Here is a 25617-nt window from a genome sequence, read left to right as displayed (position 1 = left end):
TTTCATGTTGTGTGTGTATCTTCCTACTGTATTTTCCACTCCATGCATCTGATGAAATGGGTTTTAGCCCACGAAAGCTTATGCCCGAATAAATCTGTTAGTCTCTAAGGTGCCACAAGTAATCCTCGTTCTTTTCACTTTTAAGTCTGTTATTGAGTGTCCAGAGAGGCTGAAGTATTCTCCTACTGGTTTTTGAATGTTACAATTATTGATGTCTGATTTGTGTCCATTTATTCTTTTATGTAGAGACTGTATAGTTTGGCCAACGTACATAGCAGAGGGGCATTGCTGGCACATAATGGCATATATCACATTGGTAGCTGTGCAGGAGAACGAGCCCCTGATGGTGTGGCTGATGTGGTTAGATCCTATGATGGGTGTCCCTTGAATAGATATGTGGACAGAGTTGGCAACAAACTGCAGAACTAGAATTAATTTACAAACTGGACACCATCAAATTAGGCTTGAATAAAAACTAGGAGTGGATGGATCACTACAAAAAGTAGTTTGGCCTCTGCTGATTACTCACACCTTCTTATCAACTGTTGGAAATGGCCGACGGCCACCTTGATTGAATTGGCCTTGTTAGCACTACGAAAATAATTTTAGCTCTCTTGATATTCACCCCTTCTTGTCAACTGTTGAAGACAGGCAACTTTCACCTTAATTGAATTGGCCTCATTATCACTGACCCGCCACTTGGTAAGGCAACTCCCATCTTTTCATGTGCTGTATATATATACTGCTTACTGTATTTTCCACTCCATGTATCTGATGAAGTGGGTTTTAGCCCACAAAAGCTTATGCCCGAATAAATTTGTTAGTCTCTAAGGTGTCATAAGGACTCCTCATTTTTGTGTGGGAATTGTAACTACCCAACCATGTCCCTCTTTCCCACCCTTCCTATGCTGCAACAGTAGCAGCATTGTGTTCCTGAATTTGCCTCAAACAATATCCTGAAAGGTGTAACTGCCCAAATTATCCCAATGGGATGGTGATTCTGAAGCCCAGTGCCATCATTTATGATCTTTTTAGCAGAAATAGCCAGTTAATGTGCTGATTTCTTGCTGTTGGGGGGGGGCAATGAGGAGTTCAATCCCCTCTCTCTCTTTTGAATTTAAAGTCAGTTCCCACACATTGGAGAAAAACAGAGTTCTCACTCTCAGGTTGGGTGCAGCAAGTCAGATACTTTATTATCTCTAGCAATTGCATGGAGTGAGAAATAAACAGGTCTCTCACCAGGTAAACAATTACAGCAAGCATTTATACCTTGTTACATACAATAATGAGCAACAGATGCATTTTGTTCATACATAGGTCATCCTGATATCTTATTTTTGTCACCTCTATTTAGACTATAGTCTACATTCCATCCTTTTCTCACACAGTTCTTTCCCACTCACCTCACACAATCCTCACTTCTACAAATCTCATGTTGTTAGGGTTACAGCTAGCCTAACTCTTGCTCACATAAGGGGACTATTTGACTATGAAATCTCCTTCAAATCCCTGTCAGTTCTTTCTCTACTTTCACACTCACAATGGGAGGGAAAGAGGAGCTGTCTCCCTTCTGGGTGCCAAGAACTCAAGCTGTCTTCCCCTAATCATCAGTCCCCTTCATGGATACAAAAATATGCAGCATATTGAAAATGTGACCACTCTGAAAAACAAATGAATGTACTATGAAATGAGGACCTCTCATAGAATAAATATCAGGGTTGGAAGGGACCTCAGGAGGTCATCTAGTCCAACCCCCTGCTCAAAGCAGGACCAATTCCCAACTAAATCATCCCAGCCAGGGCTTTGTCAAGTCTGACCTTAAAAACCTCAAAGGAAGGAGATTCCACCACCGCCCTAGGTAACCCATTCCAGTGCTTCACCACTCTGAGTGAAAAAAGTTTTTTCTAATATCCAACCTAAACCTCCCTCACTGCAACTTGAGACCATTACTCCTTGTTCTGTCATCTGCTACCACTGAGAAAAGTCTAGATCCATCCTCTTTGGAACCCCCTTTCAGGTAGTTGAAAGCAGCTATCAAATCCCTCCTCATCCTCCTCTTCTGCAAACTAAACAATCCCAGTTCTCTCAGCCTCTCTTTACAAGTCATGTACTCCAGCCCCCTAATCATTTTTGTTGCCCTCCGCTGGACTCTGTACTGATTGTATTACTCTTCATATCAAATACAATAGAAATCTCAATTTTTGAATTTGTTAATCCACATGGGTGCACTTTGCATCCTAAAACTGTAAGCTACATGGGGCGGGGCCAGCATTTGTCCAACACCACCCAGGACAGTGGAGCCCCATCCCAAATGAGGTCTCTGGACACTAAACACAAAGACAGTACTGGCCACATATCCACATCCATTAGTATAAAACTATCTCAGAGACAAGAGATTAACCCTTGGAGTCTGGGATCTGAGATAGCACCATATCCCCTCTCAGAGGTGACTGGGAACCCTTGAGATCTGGAGTGCTGAAGGAATATGACTCAATTCCCAGATGGTCTGGGCAATTGTTACTGGGCCCCTTTAGCACCAGGTTACTGGGGGGGTCTTTCAGTGATGGGACTGCATTTGGAGCAGTTCAACTGTGTTTGGAAAGATTTCTCCCCCCCCCCCAGCTTTTATTCGCTGTCCCATGGTCTGAGTGCAGAGTCATCTCTAACTGCAGAGAGAAGCAGGGGTCCCAAACCGGCATTCCAGGATCCAAAGGGATAGTGCTATGGACACTCCCAGCCCATGAGATTAGGGATCAGACTCAGTGTCTCTGCAGTCTGGAGGTAGCCCTGCTTAGACAAGTGGTTTTCAAACTTTTTCTGGGGACCCAGCTGAAGAACATTGTTGATGCATGCGACACAATGGAGCTGTGGATGAGGGGTTTGGGGTGTGAGAGGAGCTGAGGGCTGGGGCAGATGGTTGGGGTGAGGGCTGTGGGGTGGGGCCACGAATGAGAGGTTCAGAGTGTGGGAGGGGGCTCTGGGCAGGGGCAGAGGGTTGGGGTGTGGGAGGGGTGCAGGGCTCTGGAGTGGGGCTGCAGGCTCTGAGGTGGGGCCAGGGATGAGGAGTTTGGGGTGCAGGAAGGGGTTCCAGGTTTTCAGGGGCTCAGGGCTGGGGCAGAGGATTGGGGCACAGACTTCCCTTCATCAGATCCCAGTCAGAGGTGCAGCCGTGATGCACGGTGGACCATGCTGCGCCTCAGAAACAGCCAGCAGCAGGTCTGGCTCCTAGGCGGAGGCTCTCACCCACAGGCACCACACCCCAGCCCCAGTTCCCATTGGCCGGAGCTGGTGCTCAGGGCAGGGGCAGTGCAAGGAGCCCTGTGGCCCCCCTGCCTAGACACTGGACCTGCTGCTGGCCGCTTCTGGGGCAGAGCGTGGTACCAGAAAAGGTAGGCACAGCCTGCCTTAACTGGGCAGCATTGCCTACAGGACATTTAACATCCCAGTTGGCGGTGCTGACCACAGCAAGGTGACCCAGCACTTTACATGTTGCGACCCAGTAGTGGGTCATGACCCATGATTTTAAAAACACTGGCTTAGACCATGGAATGCCCTGAGATATAGGGGTGGGGGCAGAGACACTCACTACCCCAGCAATGCCATGGCTCCTCCTGCTCCTGGGGCCCCTGGCACTCATTGCCCCCCATCTGGGCTGGAGAAGGAAAAGGGCCCCACCTGCCAAGACTCACTCCCACTCCGCCCCCCTCAATCCTACCTGCTGCTTCCACCCACTCACATTCCACCCTTAATGTCCCCACCCAGGCTGAAAGAAAAAAAGCCCCATCAGCCAGATTCACCCACAGATCTAAGTCTGTACTCTCACTGGCCTCCACCCCACCCTCACTCTCAATACTCCCACAGCCCCCAACCCCACCCTCAGTACCCTACAGCACCTTCCCCAAAATACTCCCACAGCCCCCTCAGTATCCTCCCCAAATACTCCCACAGGCCTCCACTCTGCCCTCAACACCCCCTCAGTGCCCCCATTCCACCCTCACTGCCCCCATCCTCAGTATCCCCCACACCCCTCAGTACCCCACCCTGCCCTTGCCTTCAATAACCCCACAACCCCCCTCTGTACCACCCACCCCACCCTCAATACCCCCACCCGCCCCTCTCTGTACCATCCACCCCACCCTCCCCTTCAGTAATGTCACAGCCCCCATTCACCTTAATACCCCACAACTCCACACAATACCCACACAGCCCCCTCAGTACCCCCACATCCCAGTACCCCACCCCGCCCTCGCCTTCAATACCCCCACCCGCCCCCCTGTACCATCCACCCCACCCTCCCCTTCAGTAATGTCACAGCCCCCATTCACCTTAATACCCCACAACTCCACACTCAATACCCACACATCCCCCTCAGTACCCCCACATCCCAGTACCCCACCCCACCCTCAATACCCCCACCCCGCCCCCCTCTGTACCATCCACCCCACCCTCCCCTTCAGTAATGTCACAGCCCCCATTCACCTTAATACCCCACAACTCCACACTCAATACCCACACAGCCCCCTCAGTACCCCCACATCCCAGTACCCCACCCCGCCCTCGCCCTCAATACCCCCACCCCGCCCCCCTCTGTACCATCCACCCCACCCTCCCCTTCAGTAATGTCACAGCCCCCATTCACCTTAATACCCCACAACTCCACACTCAATACCCACACATCCCCCTCAGTACCCCCACATCCCAGTACCCCACCCCACCCTCAATACCCCCACCCCACCCCCCTCTGTACCATCCACCCCACCCTCCCCTTCAGTAATGTCACAGCCCCCATTCACCTTAATACCCCACAACTCCACACTCAATACCCACACATCCCCCTCAGTACCCCCACATCCCAGTACCCCACCCCACCCTCAATACCCCCACCCCGCCCCCCTCTGTACCATCCACCCCACCCTCCCCTTCAGTAATGTCACAGCCCCCATTCACCTTAATACCCCACAACTCCACACTCAATACCCACACATCCCCCTCAGTACCCCCACATCCCAGTACCCCACCCCGCCCTCGCCCTCAATACCCCCACCCCGCCCCCCTCTGTACCATCCACCCCACCCTCCCCTTCAGTAATGTCACAGCCCCCATTCACCTTAATACCCCACAACTCCACACTCAATACCCACACATCCCCCTCAGTACCCCCACATCCCAGTACCCCACCCCGCCCTCGCCCTCAATACCCCCACCCCGCCCCCCTCTGTACCATCCACCCCACCCTCCCCTTCAGTAATGTCACAGCCCCCATTCACCTTAATACCCCACAACTCCACACAATACCCACACAGCCCCCTCAGTACCCCCACATCCCAGTACCCCACCCCGCCCTCGCCCTCAATACCCCCACCCCGCCCCCCTCTGTATCATCCACCCCACCCTCCCCTTCAGTAATGTCACAGCCCCCATTCACCTTAATACCCCACAACTCCACACTCAATACCCACACATCCCCCTCAGTACCCCCACATCCCAGTACCCCACCCCGCCCTCGCCCTCAATACCCCCACCCCGCCCCCCTCTGTACCATCCACCTCACCCTCCCCTTCAGTAATGTCACAGCCCCCATTCACCTTAATACCCCACAACTCCACACTCAATACCCACACAGCCCCCTCAGTACCCCCACATCCCAGTACCCCACCCCGCCCTCAATACCCCCACCCCACCCCCCTCTGTACCATCCACCCCACCCTCCCCTTCAATACCCCCACCCCGCCCCCCTCTGTACCATCCACCCCACCCTCCCCTTCAGTAATGTCACAGCCCCCATTCACCTTAATACCCCACAACTCCACACTCAATACCCACACAGCCCCCTCAGTACCCCCACATCCCAGTACCCCACCCCGCCCTCGCCCTCAATACCCCCACCCCGCCCCCCTCTGTATCATCCACCCCACCCTCCCCTTCAGTAATGTCACAGCCCCCATTCACCTTAATACCCCACAACTCCACACTCAATACCCACACATCCCCCTCAGTACCCCCACATCCCAGTACCCCACCCCGCCCTCAATACCCCCACCCCACCCCCCTCTGTACCATCCACCCCACCCTCCCCTTCAATACCCCCACCCCGCCCCCCTCTGTACCATCCACCCCACCCTCCCCTTCAGTAATGTCACAGCCCCCATTCACCTTAATACCCCACAACTCCACACTCAATACCCACACAGCCCCCTCAGTACCCCCACATCCCAGTACCCCACCCCGCCCTCGCCCTCAATACCCCCACCCCGCCCCCCTCTGTATCATCCACCCCACCCTCCCCTTCAGTAATGTCACAGCCCCCATTCACCTTAATACCCCACAACTCCACACTCAATACCCACACATCCCCCTCAGTACCCCCACATCCCAGTACCCCACCCCGCCCTCACCCTCAATACCCCCACCCCGCCCCCCTCTGTATCATCCACCCCACCCTCCCCTTCAGTAATGTCACAGCCCCCATTCACCTTAATACCCCACAACTCCACACTCAATACCCACACAGCCCCCTCAGTACCCCCACATCCCAGTACCCCACCCCACCCTCAATACCCCCACCCCGCCCCCCTCTGTACCATCCACCCCACCCTCCCCTTCAGTAATGTCACAGCCCCCATTCACCTTAATACCCCACAACTCCACACTCAATACCCACACAGCCCCCTCAGTACCCCCACATCCCAGTACCCCACCCCACCCTCAATACCCCCACCCCGCCCCCCTCTGTACCATCCACCCCACCCTCCCCTTCAATGCCACAACCCTATTCGCCCTCAATACCCCCACCCCGCCGCGCCCCCCTCTACACCCCACAACCCGCTCGCGCCCCACACTCACTGCGGTGCCAGCAGAGCCCCAGGCCGTGGCGGGCGAGTCGGGGGCTCCGCAGCACGGCCCGTCCCGCCGCCCGCAGCGCCTCCATCCCCGCGGCTCTGCCGCGCAGCCCCGGGCGGGGCGGGGCGGGGCGGGGCCAGCGCGCGCTCCCGACCCAGCCCCGCCGGACACGCGCAGTCGGCAGAGCACGCGACTGGCTCTGAGGACGGGGCTTGTTTGGGGAGAGCAGGCGGACTGAGTGGGCGTGGCTTGTGGAAGAGGGTGCGGCTCGCGGCTGGTGGAGGCGGAGCTCTGTGGAATGGGCGGAGCTTGTAGGTGAGGCGGAGCCGCCGGTATTTGCGCGTGAGGGCGGAGTCTATGCATCTAACCCTTCCGTCGCCCTGAGGCGCTGCCTGGCTTGGCGCATGCGCGATGCGGGTCGCTCCCTGTGACGTAGCCTGTTTACGCGCTGTGGTGTTCGGCAGACTGTTACTGGGGCAACGCGGAGGCTGGAGGCGCGGAGCCAGAGTGGCACCGTGGCCGGGTCGGCGCGAGAGGCCTCGGGATGCAGCTGCGGCACGTGCGGACGCTGCTCACCCCCCAGGTCAGCCGCGGGCGGGACCCAGGAGTCCGGGCGCGTGAGGGGCGAGGCGGGTCGGAGCGTGGGACTAGTTTCACACGGAGCACAACGGGCCTGTGGAACTGCCGGCCACAGGACGTGGCTGAACCCGGAGCCTGGCAGCGCTCTCAGAGGGGTCCATTCAGAAAGCCCAGGGCGGGGCGGGGGGAACCTTTCCCTGGGGCAGGCTGCCCCATCATGGCCACTGTGGGGATCTGCACCTTCCCCTGAAGCCGGGGGCACTGGCCCATGGGAGAGCAGATACTGTGGACTAGAGCAGGGGTCGGCAACCTTTCAGGCGTGGTGTGCCCAGTCTTCATTTAGTCACTCTGATTTGAGGTTTCGCGTGCCAGTCATACAGTTTAACGTTTTTAGAAGGTCTCTTTCTATAAGTCTATAACATATAACTAAACGATTGTTTTATGTAAAGTAAATAAAGTTTTTAAAATGTTTAAGAATTTTCATTTAAAATTAAATTAAAATGCAGAGGCCCCTGGACTGTTGGCCAGGACCTGGGCAGTGTGAGTGCCACTGAAAATCAGCTCGTGTGCCACCTTCGGCACTCGTGCCATAGGTTGCCTACCCCAGACTAGATGGACAAATGCAAAGTAATGCACATTGGAAAACATAATCCCAGCTGGGTTTCAAAGTAGCAGCCGTGTTAGTCTGTATCCGCAAAAAGAACAAGTGTACTTATGGCACCTTAGAGACTAACAAATTTATTTGGGCATAAGTTTTCGTGGGCTAAAACCCACTTCATCCGATGCATAGAATGGAACATACAGTAAGACGATATATATATACATACAGAGAACATGAAAAGGTGGAAGTTGTCATACCAACTCTAAGCGGCTAATTAATTAAGATGAACTATTATCAGCAGGGGGGAAAAAAACTTTTGTAGTGATAATCAAGATGGCTGTTTCAGACAGTTGACAAGAAGGTGTGAGGATACTTAACATGGGGAAATAGATTCAATTTGTGTAATGACCCAGCCACTCCCAGTCTGTATTCAAGCCCAAGTTAATGGTATCTAGTTTGCAAATTAATTCCAGTTCGGCAGATTCTCGTTGGAGTCTGTTTTTGAAGCTTTTCTGCTGCAAAATTGCCACCTTTAAGTCTCTTACTGAATGACCAGAGAGATTGAAGTGTTCACCTACTGATTTTTGAAAATTATGATTCCTGATGTCAGATTTGTGTCCATTTATTCTTTTGCGTAAAGACTGTCCGTTTTGGCCAATGTATATGGCAGAGTTGACAATCCTAACTATACATATAAAATGATGGGGTCAAAATTAGCTGTTACCACTCAGGAAAAGGGGTCTTGGAGTCAATGGCTGTTAGCCAGGATGCGCAGAGATGGTGTCCCTAGCCTCTGTTTGCCAGAAGCTGGGAATGGGTGATGGGATGGATCCCTTGATGGTTACCTGTTCTATTCATTCCCTCTGGGGCATCTGGCATTGGCCACTGTCGGAAGACAGGATACTGGGCTAGATGGACCTTTGGTCTGACCATCTTCCAGACTGGCAATGGCTGTGTTTTCTTCCAGGATGGTGCTGCAAAGGTCACCTGCATGGCTTGGTCCTACAACAATGCCAAGTTTGCTGTCTGCACTGTAGACAGGGTCGTGCTTCTGTATGATGAGCATGGAGAGAGAAGGGACAAATTTTCCACCAAGCCTGCTGATGCAAAGGTAAAGAGATTGTTTGCTTGTGTGTAACTGGACACCCTACCCTCTTGGTCTGTGAGATACTGATATTTTGCATGCTGCTATGCAGGGCAGTTTTTTGGCAGTAGAAGAGCAACTTGTAAGTTGCTCCATACTTTTCAGAGGGCTCATAACAGCTTGAAATGCTACACCACATTTTGCACAGCCCTAAAGCACAGCCTCAAATGCTGCTCCCATCAGAGTACAACTACATGGCCGAGACTGTTCCTATGCTGTTGTAAAGGGGACAGGGGTTGGAATGCTTAAGCAATATTCTGTATATTTATACCATCCCCTCTTTCCTGGACTTCAACTTAACTCTTTGTTGAAGCAGAGGCCAAAGTTCTATCTTGTCAAAACTTTTCAGAAAGCATGACACAGAGTTAAACCTTAGAGAGACTACTGTACGCTTTCTTAGTAAAACAAGCAATGCACATGAAACACATTGTATATGGTATAAAGTATTGTAAATATTTTTTTGGAATACCAGGAATAACTTTTTAACAAAACTATTAAACAATAAACCTACTGATTTTCTTTCTACAGATGTTTCCCCTTTTGTTTTTGATGCAAACATTCAAATATAAGGTATCAGCATTTTTTTTTATACTTTAGCACACACATAGAATAGAATCATAGAATATCAGGGTTGTAAGGGACCTCAGGAGGTCATCTAGTCCAACCCCCTGCTCAAAGCAGGACCAATCCCCAAAACACATTCCCTTCTGAACTCTCAGAGGTGATTTTTCAATCTTTATAATATGATCATAGTGTGTGTATTGAGTGTCACCTGGACTTTTCAGAGCTTGAGAAATGGCAACTTTTCAGTCCTTTCAAATGCTTCACAACCGTGTCAGCAAACAAACAGCCTGGAAGTATCTACAGCTAGCTTGCATTCCAGCATAGCTGACTGGTCCTCTTGGTGGCGGGTGAAACAGAAGTCTGTAGCCTGTACCCAAAATAGTACAGGGTTTGGATCAGAATATAAAATATCAATTTCATAAGAACATAAGAATGACCATACTGCGTCAGACCAATGGTCCATCTAGCCCAGTATCTTCTCTTCTGACAGTGACCAGTGCCAGGTGATTCAGAGGGAATGAACAGAATAGGGAAATTATCAAGCACTCCATCCCCTGTCATTCAGTCCAAGCTTCTGGCAGTCAGAAGTTTAGGGACACCCTGAGGATGGGATTGCGTCTCTGACCATCTTCATAGAATCATAGGACTGGAAGGGACTTCAAGTGGTCATCTAGTCCAGCCCTCTGCACTCATGGCATGACTAAATATTATCTAGACCATCCCTGACAGGCATTTGTCTAACATGCTTTTATGCCCTATTTATGATCTATTTAAATAAATGGTATTCTGTTATTGTTTAACCGTGCGATTAAAACTGCAATTAATTGTGATTATTTTTTTAAATCTTGCGATTAATTGCGATTAATTTTTTAATCGTTTGACAGCCCTAAAATAATGTTAAAACCCTACTGGTGCCAAATTAATATATCAGATTCAAGCAAAGTTTCTCACTATGTGCTTTCAGCTGTTTTACTGACCAAACCCTCTAGATCAGAAGTCCTTCCCTCAGAATCCAATGAAGGCTTCCTTTGTTGCTTCAGGTGTAGAGAATGTGATGGGCAAGGGAAGAGGGAGGGATATGTTGGGGTATTCTCCCTTCCTTTATATAGTTTCAGTCCCCCCTTTTGTAAAGCATTTCCAACTGGGTACCAGGAGACAAAACGTCCATGTGGAAGGACATTCCCTGCTGCTTTTCTCATCTATTTGAGCTTCCTGTGTTTCCCCTTCCTGCTTGATGACTCTGTTTACTGCAAATTAAGCAGAGCACACATTCCTTTGTTTAGGTCAGGCCTATTTGCCAACTTCTGCTCGGGGAGAGCTGTGATTTGGAACATATGTTAATAACATCATACTGGAAAACCTTGTATCTTCACATAAAATGTTGCCACACATATTTTACCAGAACAATAATGACCAGCAAATTATGAGTTTTCAAATGATACTTCAGAAGGAATACTTTGAACAAAAGTTATTACAATAGTGCAGGGGTCAGCAACCTATGGCATGCGTGCCAAAGACGGCACATGAGCCAATTTTTAATGGCACGCTGGAGCCTGCCGGGACTCCAGCATGCCATTAAAAATCCTGCCCAGCCCAGCCCGCTCTCATCTGCCCTCTGCTCCCCCCGTGGGGGCAGAGAGCAGAAGCATAGATGTGCACACGGGGTGGGCAAATGGCCCCACTCTCCGGGCACAGCAAGCCGCGGGGTCCGTGCTCCCAGGCCGCGAGCTGAGCACAGCAAGCTGCCGGCCCCTCCCCCGCCTTCTCCCCTCCCCTGGAGTCCTGCTGGTGCGCGCAGTGCTCTGGGGGTTGGGGCTGCGCGCTCCCACGGGGCAGCGTTTGGCTCCGCAGGGAAGCAGAAACGCTCCCCCCTCCCCTGGAGCCATGCAGCCCTGCACGCTCCCGTGGGGCAGCATTTGGCTCCGCGGGGAGGCAGACACGCTCCCTGCTCAACTGGAGCTCTTCCACCGCCACGCGCAGCACTCTGAGGGCCGGGGCTGTGCTCTCCCACGGGGCAGCGTGTCTGGCTCTGCGTGGAGCCTCAAGGTAAGGGGCCCAGGGCTGGGAGTGTTGGATAAGGGGTGGGGGCAGTCAGGGAGCAGGGTGGGTTGGATGTGGGGAATGGGATCTCGGGGGGGGGGGTGGCTAGGGGAAGGGGTCTCTGGAGGGGGCAGTCAGAGAGCAGGGGGGGTTGGATGGGGCATGGGAGTCCTGGGGTTTGTGAAGGGGCAGCGGGTGGATAGGGGTCAGGGCAGTCAGGAGACTGGAAGCAAGGAGGGTCCGGCGGGGGCAGTTAGGGTGAGGGGCCTCTGGAGGGAGTGGTCAGGGGACAAGGAGCTGGAGGGTTGTATGAGTTGGGAGTTCTGGGGGTCCTGTCAGGAGGCAGGGATGTGGAGAGGGGTTGAGTCAGGCAGGGAGTGTGGTGGGGTGGATGGGTTGGGAGTTCTGTGGGTCCAGTCGGGGAGGGGAGCGGTTGAATGGGGCATGGGAGTCCTGGGGGTCTGTTTGGGGATGGAGGTGTGGATAAGGGTCTGGGCAGAGGACAGGTAGGGGGTAGGGTCCAGTCTGAGGACAAGGAACAGGGAGGCTTAGATAGAGGGTGGGATCCTGGGTGGCAGTTGGGGGCAGGGATCCCAGGAGGGGGTAGTCAGGGGACAAGGAGCAGCGGGGCTGGGAGTTCTTAGGATGGCAATCACCCAGCCCTGACCCCAGACCCTCCCCCCACACACACACCACGCACTCTGCCCTGAGCCCCGCACACCCTCCAGGCCCCTGCCCTGAGCCCTGTACCTCCCTCATACACACCCAGCCCTCTGTTTGACTCCTTCATCCCCCCTCCAACCCTAGCCCTGACTCTGGCACCCCCACCCATACCTGGCACCCCCCTGCCCTGACACCTCCAACCCCCAGCCCTGACTCCAGCCTGCCCCCAGCCCTCTGGGTCCTGGCTGCCAGCCCAGCACCATCCGCTGCTGGTCTGGGGTTCTGGCTGATGTACCCTTGCCAGCCAGGGTCCCAGCCGCAGGCCTCGCTCGGGCCGCTGCTGACCTAGGTGAACAGAACCCCAGACCAGCAGCGGGCTGAGTGGGCCAGCGGCCTAAGATCAACATTTTAATTTCATTTTAAATGAAGCTTCTTAAACATTTTGAAAACCTTGTTTATTTTACAATACAACACTAGTTTAGTTATATAATATATAGACTTATAGAGAGAGACCGTCTAAAAAACATTAAAATGTATTACCGGCACGCGAAACCTTAAATTAGAGTGAATAAATGAAGACACAGCACACCGCTTCTGAAAGGTTGCTGACCCCTGCAATAGTGTTTAGGGCTTGGACCCAGGGATACATTCTGTCACACCTAGTATGACTGTTCTTATGTCCAGTGTATGCAGCATCTACCTACCTGTCAGTGTGTTTAAGGGCTGCCACTGTGAGAATGCATGCACCTGTGCGTGTTTGTGCATGCTTTTGTATATGGTCCAGCAGTGGTGTTTGACCATGTGCTCCCGTGGGAGTAAGCATGTGCTTCTTTGTGCATGAGCACAGCAATAGGGAGCCATATCTCTAATTTCCTAGCATGCATCCAGTGAACAACTTGTATGGAAGGAGAAATCAGACTGAGCGAGCAGGTTACCTAATCCTTCAGCTGGCTCTGCTGGGCTGGGGTATCTCACTCACACTGACCCACCCTCATTCCATAGATCCCAAGGCCAGAGACCACTGTGATCATGTAGTCTGACCTCCTGTATAACACAGGCTATAGAACTTTCCCAAACTAATTCCTAGGATCTAGCTTTTAGAAAAACATCCAATCTTGATTGGAAAATGGTCAGTGATGGAGAATCCCCCTTGGCCCTTGATAAGTTCCAGTGGTTAGTTACTCTCATTAACCTCCCTGCTAGATATTGTATATAGCAGCTGTAACCACAGCCAGGTGCCTGGCAACACTAGATCAGTGTAGTTCAGAAGTGCAGGAAGATCACACCATGGAGGTGGGATGGGAATGGGATCAGCTTGTATGTTGTATGGGCCTTTACACAACTGAATGAGTTGACCTGTGACCCTTACTCTGGGTCTGTCTTGAGGTTCTTTTGGGACATGTTTTATTAACCTCACCCTCGGTCCATGCTTCCTCCCTCCTCCTCTCCCCAGTATGGCAGGAAGAGCTACATGGTGAAAGGCATGGCATTCTCTCCTGACTCCACCAAGATTGCCATTGGACAAACAGACAACATCATCTACGTCTACAAGATCGGAGAGGAATGGTGAGGCCCTCAGTATAGCATCCCTGTGTGTGTGGTGCCATGCGCCTGTGTGTGTGGTACCTCCTTTCTGCCAATACTGCAGACTGCTTTGGAAATGCACAATGTGTTCTTCATACCCATGATTTTTGCCCTGGTGTTCAGCCAGCTCTCACTCTACACTAGCCCTCATTTCCCCTTCAAATCATACCTTACCCAACGCTAAACCGGGGTCCCCTGTTACACTGAGTGGTTTTGCTGAACAGCATAAAGGTTCTTCAAGTACTGTACTACCTGCCAGATCTCTTCTGCAGGTGTGTGCCAGCCAGAGGTCTGGAGGAGAACGCTATAGGGCCTTTGCACACCCTGCCCACGGCTTGTGCCCTCTGACTTTTGCCAGGGCCTTATAAGGAGTGCAGACATGACTGCTCCTCATTTCCTTCTGGGGACAGTTGGGGCAATAGGAATTCAGCTCCCTTCCATGGAAGTTTGGCTTTTCTCAATGTCTGTCGTTCCTGTAGTTAGTCTTAGGGATATTGAGCCCCATCAGGCATATTGTTTTGGCTCATGGCTTGCTCGTGCCTTTCCTGCTCCACTCCAGGCTGTACTAATGTGGCAGAAGTCAAATCCCTTCACTGTGGCCTCCTGCAAATCAGATGTAGGTCACCATATTCTCCTATGTATGCTGAGGTGAGTGGGGAGTGAGGAAAAGGGCAGTGTGCACAGCCCCAGTGGACATTGCTGTTCAGGTCAGTGCTGATGCACCCAGGACACATGCATCCTCTGCAGTGTGGTTCTGTGGAGGCCCTTGCCTACGAGAACTACAGTTGTTCTGGGAAGTAACTGTTTTAAAGGCCTTCTTCTCCCCTCCCCCTGATGGTCTGCTCCCCCTGCGTGTGGTTCTAGGGAGCTGTTTGGGCTCCACCTTATCCCTCTGCAGGGAGATATTCCTGCTGCCACATGAAAGCTCCTACACAAAGTAAGATAATTCTGTACCTGCTCAGTACCCAGACTCACTGCCCTGAGAACATATAGTGGGGGGGGGGCCCAAACAGGGGCCTGTTTTGCAAAACTGAAATGTATGGCAATAACTATAAATTAGCAATTTATAAAATAAATTCATAGATTCCATGGCCACAAGGTACCATTGTGATCATCTAGGCTGACTTCCTGTGTAACGCAGGCCATGGAATTTCCCCAAAATAATTCCTGCCTCTCGAGGGCCCTTCCAGTTCTATGATTCTTTGATTTACAGTTAGCCAGTTTTTAAACTATTTAATGTGTGCTGTGTTAATTTGATCTCTTTCTAGTTTTTTAGTCAGAATGTCATGTGGTACCAAGTCAAATGCCCTTTCGTCAACACTATTACCTTTTCCATATTTTCCATGAACCCGGATTGATTGACATTAATTATGTTACCCTCCTTTAATTCTTTGTTAACTGCGTCCTGTATCAGCCGCTGTCAGGGACTGGAAGGTGGGCAGTTGGGCCTATGGTTGAAGCAGGAGTTGTGCCAGGAATAGGAGTCCAGGGTCAGAGCCAGTATGAGATGTCAGCGTTGAAGTCAGAAATTTGAGCCCAGGGTCAGAGCCAGGTTACCTGAGTGAGGCAAGGCAGGAGCAGGGCTGGGAATGAGACTGGAATGATCACAGCCTTAGCAAATGCTTTGAGCAGCAAGCAAGCTGCTGCTACTGCTGGGCTTAAGAGCCAGCTTGCTAGCTTCCTCAGCCAGTCAGGCAGGTTGTTTTTTCAGGCAGTCTGGTTCTGTACCTATTAGGTTTCTGGGTCAGGCAGTCTGGCTCTGTAGCGGGGTGGTTACCTGCTCCTGCCCTGAGGGGTTTAAAAAGCAGCCCTGGAGAGGGCTGCAGCTCTAAAAGCTGGACTGACTGGGGAAGCAGCCACAGTTGGGCCACGCGCCAATCAGGCCACAGCAGGCCTGTACAAAAAGTCTGTGAGCCAGGAGCCCAAAGTCTCCCTCTGCCTGTAGAAGGAGAAGGATCTGGCTGTAGAGAGCTAGAGACAAGGTACCTGAGTAGAGCAGGGCTGGGGAAAGGCAGAGGAGCTGGGGAGCTCCAGCCTGGAAAGCCCCAGGCTGCGGCCTAGCATTGGGCTAACAGGTACTGAGGGTTGCAGAGGGCAACCCGGGGTAGGCAAAGGCAGCAGGTCCAAACCCAGCCTTGCCAGTGACAAGTACGCTGATACTGCAGTCTGTCCCAGGGCTCGGGGGCTAGATGATGACTGGCAGTATCCTGATCCTGAGGCAAGGTGGGGATAGTGGGTGGGGGTTCCGCTGGGAGGGGGAGACCCTGAGACTGAAAGGGGTTACTGCCAGGGGGCAACACCTCAGGTAAAAGGAGGACTGGGTCCAGGGAGGGACACGGGGGCCAATAGCAAGTGGGAAGGCAGATCACCGGCCTGCAGAGGGCACTCCGGAGCTGGAATGAGCTAATTCCCTGAGAGACCAGCAGGAGGCGCTGCAGGGGTGAGTCCGCACCCTTACAGGCTCATGCAGCCCAGCTCTGTTCATTAGGCTGTCAGGGGATTCGGCAGGCATAGCTGCAGGGCCTTATTCCTGACAGCCACTCTATTACCTTGCCCAAATTGATGTCAGACTGACAGGCCTATAATTATCTGGGTCATCCTGTTCACCCTTTTTAAATATTGGCACATTAGCTTTCTTCCAGTCTTCTGGAACTTCCCTGGTGTTCCAGGACTTATTGAAAATCAACATTAATGGTCCAGTGAGCTCCTCGGCCAGCTCTTCTAAAACTCTTGAATTCAAGTTATCTGGACCTGCTGATTTAAAAGTGTCTAGCTTTAGCAGCTGTTGTTTAACATCCTCCTGAGATGCTAGTGGAATGGAAAGTATTTCACCATCATTATATGATATGACTACATCATCTGTTTTCCCCTCAAATACAGAACAGAAATATGTACTGAACACTGTTAGAGAAGAGCAGGTTGACCCATATTCTACATTCCATTAGCATATTCTACAGATACATTTCTTTGCAATAATTGCAGCCATGAATTCCCTTGATCAGCAGTTCACAGAGAAGGGAGGAAGGGGCCAAGACCCCGAGCTCGTTTAGGTGGCTGGGAAACGAAGGGATGGGGAGATATCACTGCTTTACATAAAGAGTAATCTTTAGATCCCCACATTCCTTATGCAGCTGCAATGCTTATCAGTCCTTAACAAGGAGAAGTGAAGAGAGAGAGGGATAGCACTTTATCTAGCAAGTGAAGAGACAATGCCTGCCCGTCTTCCTCCCTAATACCATGCTAACAGTTACCCAGGTCTTTACTTAACCCTTACATTCCCCCAACAAACACTTCTCCCTTTTCTGCATTATTGATAATTCTACCATTTCCATCTAGTAATGGACCAATACCTTTGTCAGGATTCTTTTTCTTCCTAAATATACTTCAGAAACACCTTCTTATTCTCTTTAACTCTGCTAGCCACAGATTTCTTCTTATGTCCCTTTGCTTCATAATTTTTCTACAGTTACAAGCTTTTGATTTATATTCATAATTATCAACTTCCTTGTTCTTCCATTTGTTATATATTATTTTTTTAATTTTTATAGCTGCCTTTGCTTCTCCTCTAAAGCAGGTTGGTTTTTTAACCAATGCAGCCTTCTCTCTTGATTATGGTATTTTGGGCATCTAGTAAATTGTTCTTAAATAATTCCCAATTGTCATTCAGATTTTTCATATTAAATTCTCCAAGCTGATTTGGCTCATAATTGTTTTCAGGTTTGTGAAAATGGCCTTTTTAAAGCACCAAATGTATGTATGTTACTTCTCTGGACTTTATTCTGTTTGCATATTATAAATGTGATCAAGCCATAATCACTTGTACCTAAGCTACCATTAGATTTTAACTTTCAGTTGCCATTAACTTTTAATTCTGTGATCAGTTCCTCTGTGTCCGTCAAGGCAAGGTCTAATGTAGAGTTCCCCCATGTTGAATGCAGTGCTTTCTGAGTTAGGAAATGGCCATCCACCATATTTAGAAATGCCAAGGAATGTTTTCGTATTGGTAGCATCATACCTCCAACATATATCACTCAAATTAAAGTCCCCTAGGATGTAAAGAATTAAATGAGGGTGATATAATTAACCCAATCAACATGGGCTTATGGAAAATAGATCCTGTCAACTGGATGTCATTTTTGATGAGATTACAAGTTTGGTTGATAAAGATAAGAGTGTTGGTGTAATATACTTTGTCTTTTATAAAGCATTTCACTTGGTACTGCATGACATTTTGATTAAAAAAACTAGAACAATATAAAATTAACATATGGCAAAAGCATAAGCAACTGAAAACAGGGTCTTATAATGGAAGTGTCGGGCAGCCTTACTAATAGGAAGTGTTACCAGCCCTGACTGCAATTATATTTGTGTATTTCTTTTTCTGCAGGGGTGATAAGAAGGTAATCTGCAACAAGTTCATTCAGACGGTAAGTCCCAGCCTCCCTTTCAGCTCTACTATAGGTCTTTCCTCTGGCTCTCAGGCAGGATGAGCCAGATCGTCAAACGTATTTAGTTGTCTAAGGATGCAGATAGGTGCCAGAAGGACTTCCAAAACCGTCTTAGGCACCTGTCTGCGTCTATAGGCATCTAATTACTTTTGAAAAACTAGCCCTGTGTCTTTAATGTCCTGGCTCTGGGGGCTCTGCTCTCTTCCTTTGAGACTAAGCTATTCATTCATAAGGCCTGAAGAGAACATTGTGGTTCTCTAGTCTGACCTCCTGGATAACACATGCCGAAGGACTCCTCTGATTTAATTCCTGTTTGCACTGAAGCATACTGTTGAGAAAAATATCCAATCTCGATTTTAAAATCGCCACTGTTGGAGGATCCACCACAGCACTTGATAAGTTGTTCCTATGGTTAATTACTCTCGTTGTAAAAAATTGCCCATTATGTCGAGTCTAAATTCATCTAGCTTCAGTTTCTAGCCATTGGACCTTGTTATACCTCTGCCTGCTAGACTGCAGAGTCTTCTATTATTGGCCAAGCTTATAAGTCCCTATCCGCAACCGAGTGGCATTTCTCTGTTTTGGATGTAACATGACCACTTCTGAGTGGCATATCTGATCAGTTCCAAAATTCCACAGAATGTTTTAGGCATCAGTGAACAGAACCTGTTGCTTTTGAGGAAAATTGGAAAACCAGAAGGAAAACATGGAAGACACATGGAGCTCCTGATATCTGTTTAGCAGAGCCACAGCTTCAGGCACCTCTGCAATTGTCTATAGATCAAAGAACTGATTGAATGGCATCCATTAGCATCTTCCAGCATGACAATACCTCTATTTCATTTCTCCCCATCCTCCCATTACAGTTTAATATGTTGGCACCCTGAAGGACTTATTTCCCAGGCAGAAAGAGGAGAAATAATGTGGGAGAAGGGGTGCACACAGAACCTGTGGCTTGGTGGGGGAGAATGGGGACCCTGGTAAAGGGAATGGGGTCTCACTCAGAGCCCATGGGTTGTGGAGTAAAGGGAGGTCCCCGGAAGAGGGAATAAGGTCACAGATAGCATCCCCGGCTAGAGGGGACAAATGGAGGACCCTGGTATTAGAGGGAAGGGGGCACACACAGAGGCCCTAGTATGAAGGAGGGGATTAGGGCTTGCAGCAAGTCCTTGAAATAAAATGGGATGGGAGGGCATCTGCAATGAGCTCAGCCTAAAGATGCAATGAAGTGCATGACCCACTAGTCAAATTTGTGTTCCCCATGTAGGTACTTGCAACTGTGATCAAGTCACCTCTTCTTCTCTTTGTTAAGCTAGACAGATTGAGCTTCTTGAGTCTGTCACTGTAAGGCATATTTTCCAGTCCTTTAATCATAGGATATCAGGGTTGGAAGGGACCTCAGGAGGTCATCTAGTCCAACCCCCTGCTCAAAGCAGGACCAATTCCCAACTAAATCATCCCAGCCAGGGTTTTGTCAAGCCTGATCTTAAAAACCTCTAAGGAAGGGGATTCCAACACCTCCCTAGGTAACCCATTCCAGTGCTTCACCACCCTCCTAGTGAAAAAGTTTTTCCTAATATCCAACCTAAACCTCCCCCATCGCAACTTGAGACCATTGCTCCTTGTTCTGTCATCTGCTACCACTGAGAACAGTCTAGATTCATCCTCTTTGGAACCCCCTTTCATGTAGTTGAAAGCAGGTATCAAATCCCCCCCTCATTCTTCTCTTCTGCAGACTAAACAATCCCAGTTCCCTCAGCCTCTCCTCATAAGTCATGTTCTCCAGCCCCCTAATCATTTTTGTTGCCCTCCGCTGGACTCTTTCCAGTTTTTCCACATCCTTCTTGTAGTGTGGCGCCCAAAACTGGACACAGTACTGCAGATGAGGCCTCACCAATGTCGAATAGAGGGGAATGATCACATCCCTCAGTCTGCTGGCAATGCCCCTACTTATAATGGCCAAAATGCCATTAGCCTTTTGGCAACAAGGGCACACTGTTGACTCATATCCAGCTTCTTGTCCACTGTAACCCCTAGGTCCTGTTCTGCAGAACTGTTTACTAGCCATTCGGTCCCTAGTCTGTAAGAGTGAATGGGATTTTTCCATCCTAAGTGCAGGACTCTTCACTTGTCCTTGTTGAACCTCATCAGGTTTCTTTTGGCTCAATCCTCTAATTTGTCTAGGTTCCTCTGTATCCTATCCCTGCCCGCCAGTGTATCTACCACTCCTCCCAGTTTGGTGTCATCTGCAAGGTTGCTGAGAGTGAAGTCCACGCCATCCTCCAGATCATTAATGAAGATATTGAACAAAACCAGCCACAGGACCGGCCCTTGGGGCACTTTGTTTGAAACTGGCTGCCAACTAGACATGGAGCCATTGATCACTACCTGTTGAGCCCGACGATCTAGCCAGCTTTCTATCCACCTTATAGTCCATTCATCCAGCCCATACTTCTTTAACTTGCCGGCAAGAATACTGTGGGAGACCGTATCAAAAGGTAATAATAAAGGTAATAACTGGAGATATACCAATCTCCTAGAACTGGAAGGGACCTCGAAAGGTCATCAAGTCCAGCCCCCTGCCTTCACTAGCAGGACCAATTTTTGCCCCAGATCCCTAAGTGGCCCCCCTCAAGGATTGAACTCACGACCCTGCCTTTAGCAGACCTGCTCCATGATTTTTCCAGGGACTGAGGTGAGGCTGACTGACCTGTAGTTCCCCAGATCCTCCTCCTTCTCTTTTTTAAAGATGAGCACTACATTAGCCTTTTTCCAGTCATCTGGGACCTCCCCCGATCGCCATGAGTTTTCAAAGGGTACATCCACACTACCCACCAGATTGGCGGGTAGTAATCGATCTATTGGAGAGCGATATATCGCGTCTCATCTGGACGCGATAAATCGATCCCTGAACGCACTCCCGTCAACTCCAGAACTCCACCAGGGCGAGAGGCGGAACTGGAGTCGACGGGGGAGCTGCAGCTGTCGATCCCGTGCCGTGAGGACGGGAGGTAAGTCAAAATAAGATACGTCGACTTCAGCTATGCTATTCCCATAGCTGAAGTTGCGTATCTTACATCAACCCCCCCCCCCCCCCCCGCCTTGCCAGTGTACACCAGGCCAAAGATAATGGCCAATGGCTCTGCAATCACATCCGCCAACTCCTTTAGCATCCTCGGATGCAGCGCATCCGGCCCTATGGACTTGTGCTCGTCCAGTTTTTCTAAACAGACCCGAACCACTTCTTTCTCCACAGAGGGCTGGTCGCCTTCTCCCCATACTATGCTGCCCAGTGCAGCAGTCTGGGAGCTGACCTTGTTGGTGAAGACAGAGGCAAAAAAAGCATTGAGTGCATTAGCTTTTTCCACATCACTAGGTTGCCTCCCTCATTCAGTAAGGGGCCCACACTTTCCTTGACTTTCTTCTTGTTGCTAACATACCTGAAGAAACCCTACTTGCTAGCTGCAACTCCAAATGTGATTTGGCCTTCCTGATTTCGCTCCTGCATTCCTGAGCAATTTTTTAAACTCCTCTCTGGTTATTTGTCATCAACGACAAATGTCATCAATAACATCAACACCTACAAGATTTTCACCAAGCATTCTCAGAACTACGACACCCGCACGAGGAAATAAGGAAACAAATCAACAGAGCCAGAAGTGTACCCAGAAGTCTCCTGCTGCAAGACCAAGACCAAGAAAGAAACTCCATTGGCCATGACCTAGTCCTCAGCTAAAACCTCTCCAATGCATCATCAGTGATCTACAACCCATCCTGGACAACGATCCCTCGCTTTCACAGGCTGTGGGAGGCAGGTCAGTCCTCCCCCACAGACAACCTTAAACACATTCTCACCAGTAACTGCACACCGCACCATAGTAACTCTAATGTAGGAACCAATCCGTGCAACAAACCTCGATGCCAACTCTGCCCACATATCTACACCAGTGAAACCATCACAGGACGTAACCAGATCAGCCATAACTTCACCGGTTCATTCACCTGCATGTCCACCAATGTAATATACGCCATCACATGCCAGCAATGCCCCTCTGCTATGTACATCGGCCAGACTGGACAGTCTCTACGGAAAAGGATAAATTGACACAAATCAGATATGAGTAATGGTAACATGCAAAAACCTGTAGGAGACACTTCAGCCTCCCTGGCCACACTATAGCAGACCTTAAGATGGCCATCCTGCAGCAAAATAACTTCCGGACCAGACTTCAAAGAGATACTGCTGAGCTTCAGTTCATCTGCAAATTTGACACCATCAGCTCAGGATTAAACAAAGACTGTGAATGGCTTTCCAATTACAGAACCAGTTTCTCCTCTATTGGCGTTCACACTTCAACTGCTAGAAGGGGGCCTCATCCTCCCTGACTGAACTAACCTCGTTATCTCTAGACTGATTCTTGCCTGCATATTTATACCTGCCCCTGGAAATTTCCACTACGTGCATCTGACGAAGCGGGTATTCACCGACGAAAGCTCATGCTCCAATACGTCTGTTAGTCTGTAAGGTGCCACAGGACTGTTTGTCGCTTTTTACAGATCCAGATTAACATGGTTACCCCTCTGATACTTGACACTTACAATTGGTATCACCTCTAATTCTCTAACAGTATAGATTTGCATTTCAAAGTTCTAGCCCATCTAACATGGAATGGCCCTTGTGATGGGTTCCCCCTAGGGTGTCACCTGGAACTGGGGTACCACTGAGCCCCCTGACCCACCAGCCTGGGCTCCCTCTGACACTATACTGCTGTGACAAGCTACACAGCCTTGCAGCCTGCACTTTCACCAGCATACATACAGGTAGGGACACACCCAGCTGCAGTTACAAGCAGGCTGTCTGGCCATGCTATGCTTGGGAAAGCTACTCCCAGCTCCTCAGGCATGCACCCCCTCTGGAGTATAAACCAAAATTACACTATCATGCACTGTACAGGGAACTGTACAGCATAAGCTCATAAAATTCACCCCCTCCCTCAGTGGGGACAGGACTATGGAACAGCCTTTTGGTCCTGAGTTATGATTCCCACACACTCTTTTAGATAAAGCAAAAACAAGTTTATTAACTACAAAGATAGATTTTAAGTAATAGCAAAGAGATCAAAGCAGATTACCTAGCAAATAAACAAAAAACACAAACTAAACTTAAATAGATAGGGTGAGAATCTGCTATTCATATCCAAAGAGATGATACAAGCAGGCTGCAGATTCTTAAGGGGCAAGCTGCTCTTGCTTACAGCTTGGGATCCCCAGGTGTTCCATTCACAGACTAAAAATCTCAGCCTGGGTCCAGCACTTCCCCTAGGTCAGTCTTTTCCTTAGCTGTTTCCAGGAGTCTTCTTGGGTGGGGAGTGAAGAACCCCAGATGATGTCACTCCCTGCCTTATATAGTTTTTGCATATGGCAGGAACCCTTTGTTACAAATCTTGGTTCCGAGACCGGTCTGTGGAAAAACACTGACATCCCGAGATGGAGTCCAGAGACATGTGGTCTCATCACATGTCCTTGTCGAGTCATAGCAGTCATTACTCACAGGCTATTTGGAGCGTTCACAGGAGGGCTCACCGGGTGGGAGGTAAGCTTCTCCTAAAGCCTGTTGTTCTTCCCTAATGGCCCTTGCCCACCCACTATCTAGACTAAAAGCATCATGTCTATTGGGCATCACCCAGGTGTAACTACATTTGAAATACAGATACATAATCAGTATTCATAACTTCAGATACAAAAATTATACATGCATATGAATATAGTCATATTCAGCAAATCATAATCTTTTCAATGACATCTCACGTGACTTATCTTGCATAAAATGCATTATAATTATGTCATGATCATATCACTGTGAAGAATATGGGGTGCAGTGTCACAGCCCTTATCAGGGCTGATTTCCCCATTCTGGCACTTTGAATGCTGAAGGTGAGGGATTTTAAAAATTAATACTGGCCACTCCAGCTTCTGTTAAACTCCCAAGGCTACAGCTTCCCTCTGACTTTGGATAAGCAGATGCTGCTGCAACCCAAGTGCAAAAAACCCCTTTGAAACCAGAAAGGTGCACTTGGGAATTCCTTCCTGTGGGGTAGCCTCAAGCCCTTTCACCACCCTCCCCCACCTCCGGGGAAGAGCTGAGAAAGAAAAACAAAAGAAATCAGCTATTGCCACCAGCTACTTAAACAACCTATGCGCAAACCTCTTAGGACACCAAAAATCCAATCCTGTTCTTAAAAATGTAAATTTTATTAAAAACAAAAAGAAAGAAAATACATCTGGAACTTAGGCTATTGCTAGATTTAAAAAACCCACTTACAAAAATTAAACATAAAGAATAATCTTCTTGAGGTCCAGTTTAAAGATTACAAGCAAAACAAAAAGCATTTGGGGTTATCACAGAGGAGTCCACAAGCCAGTAAGAAATAAACAGAAATAAATCACGTCTTCCTAGACATTCCCTAGTTTACTTACATACCTGGGGTTTCAGATAAACAATCTCAAGGTATGATCTGATGGTTTTTCGTACCTGGCTTTCAGCTTCTTACGGCATAACTGCTCCCCGTTCCCCTCTTTCCCGGAGAATAACAACACACAGACAAAGGGAAGTTTTTTCCCAATTTTAAAAGGTTCTAGCCCTCCCATTTGCTCTTTTGGTAAAGTGCTCACTCGTTTCCTTTTACCTGTGGGCTTGTTAACCCTTTACAGGTAAAGCAAGCAGAGAACAACCACCAAGAGGGATTCCACAGCCAACTGGCTGGCTGGGTGTCCACAAAAGGAAGCTATCTCCTGTTTAGATACTTTTCTAACATGTTTCTAAAGGTTGAATGTGGGTCAATTAGCCTGCAAGCTGCTTAACCCTTTCTGGCCATGTGTCAGAATGGGTCTACCAGTCCTTTGTTCAAAGCTTCAGTTTGTAGAGAAGTTGCTCCAGTGGTGAGAAGCAGGATTGACGTTAAAATGGAGAAGAAGCAGCTGCCTTTTGTATCATTTGTCAGGTGGCTTGTACTTCCTTTGTCCCAAACATAAGCTCACAGCACATGGGCATGGAAAAGCGCTTGGAGTCCCCAGTCTATAGGCATATCCCTACATGTCCTGCTGACTCATAGCTAAGGATACAATTTAATCATGGGTATTTTTAGTAAAAGTCC

The 25617-nt window shown here is 49.4% G+C and overlaps 2 protein-coding genes across 12 annotated transcripts in view; one reads left to right on the top strand and one right to left on the bottom strand.

The window, feature by feature from the left end:
- LOC127049845 (low density lipoprotein receptor adapter protein 1-like) overlaps positions 1–6966 on the bottom strand; it is a 35270-nt gene extending 28304 nt beyond the window's left edge. For 3 of the 8 annotated variants that reach the window (XM_050951133.1, XM_050951130.1, XM_050951131.1), the window contains exon 1: positions 6844–6965. In XM_050951133.1, the coding sequence (XP_050807090.1) occupies positions 6844–6928 (85 nt within the window). In that variant the 5' untranslated portion in view covers positions 6929–6965. Of the gene's footprint in view, positions 1–6843 lie in introns of all 8 variants that reach the window. The other 5 variants (XM_050951129.1, XM_050951132.1, XM_050951134.1 and 2 more) reach the window with 3 other exon arrangements.
- Positions 6967–7286: 320 nt separating this feature from the next.
- The window catches only part of IFT172 (intraflagellar transport 172), a 115350-nt gene continuing 97019 nt past the window's right edge, over positions 7287–25617 (top strand). For all 4 annotated transcript variants that reach the window (XM_050951104.1, XM_050951105.1, XM_050951103.1 and 1 more), the window contains exons 1-4: positions 7287–7423; positions 8988–9131; positions 13885–13997; positions 18403–18442. In XM_050951104.1, coding sequence (XP_050807061.1) covers positions 7385–7423; positions 8988–9131; positions 13885–13997; positions 18403–18442 — 336 coding nt within the window. In that variant the 5' untranslated portion in view covers positions 7287–7384. The remainder of the gene's footprint in view (positions 7424–8987; positions 9132–13884; positions 13998–18402; positions 18443–25617) is intronic.

The sequence above is a fragment of the Gopherus flavomarginatus genome, chromosome 4, assembly GCF_025201925.1.
Source record: "Gopherus flavomarginatus isolate rGopFla2 chromosome 4, rGopFla2.mat.asm, whole genome shotgun sequence".
NCBI classification, from domain to species: Eukaryota; Metazoa; Chordata; order Testudines; family Testudinidae; genus Gopherus; species Gopherus flavomarginatus.
Note: the sequence above shows the minus strand (reverse complement) of the source record. Positions and strands in the feature narration are given on the sequence as shown.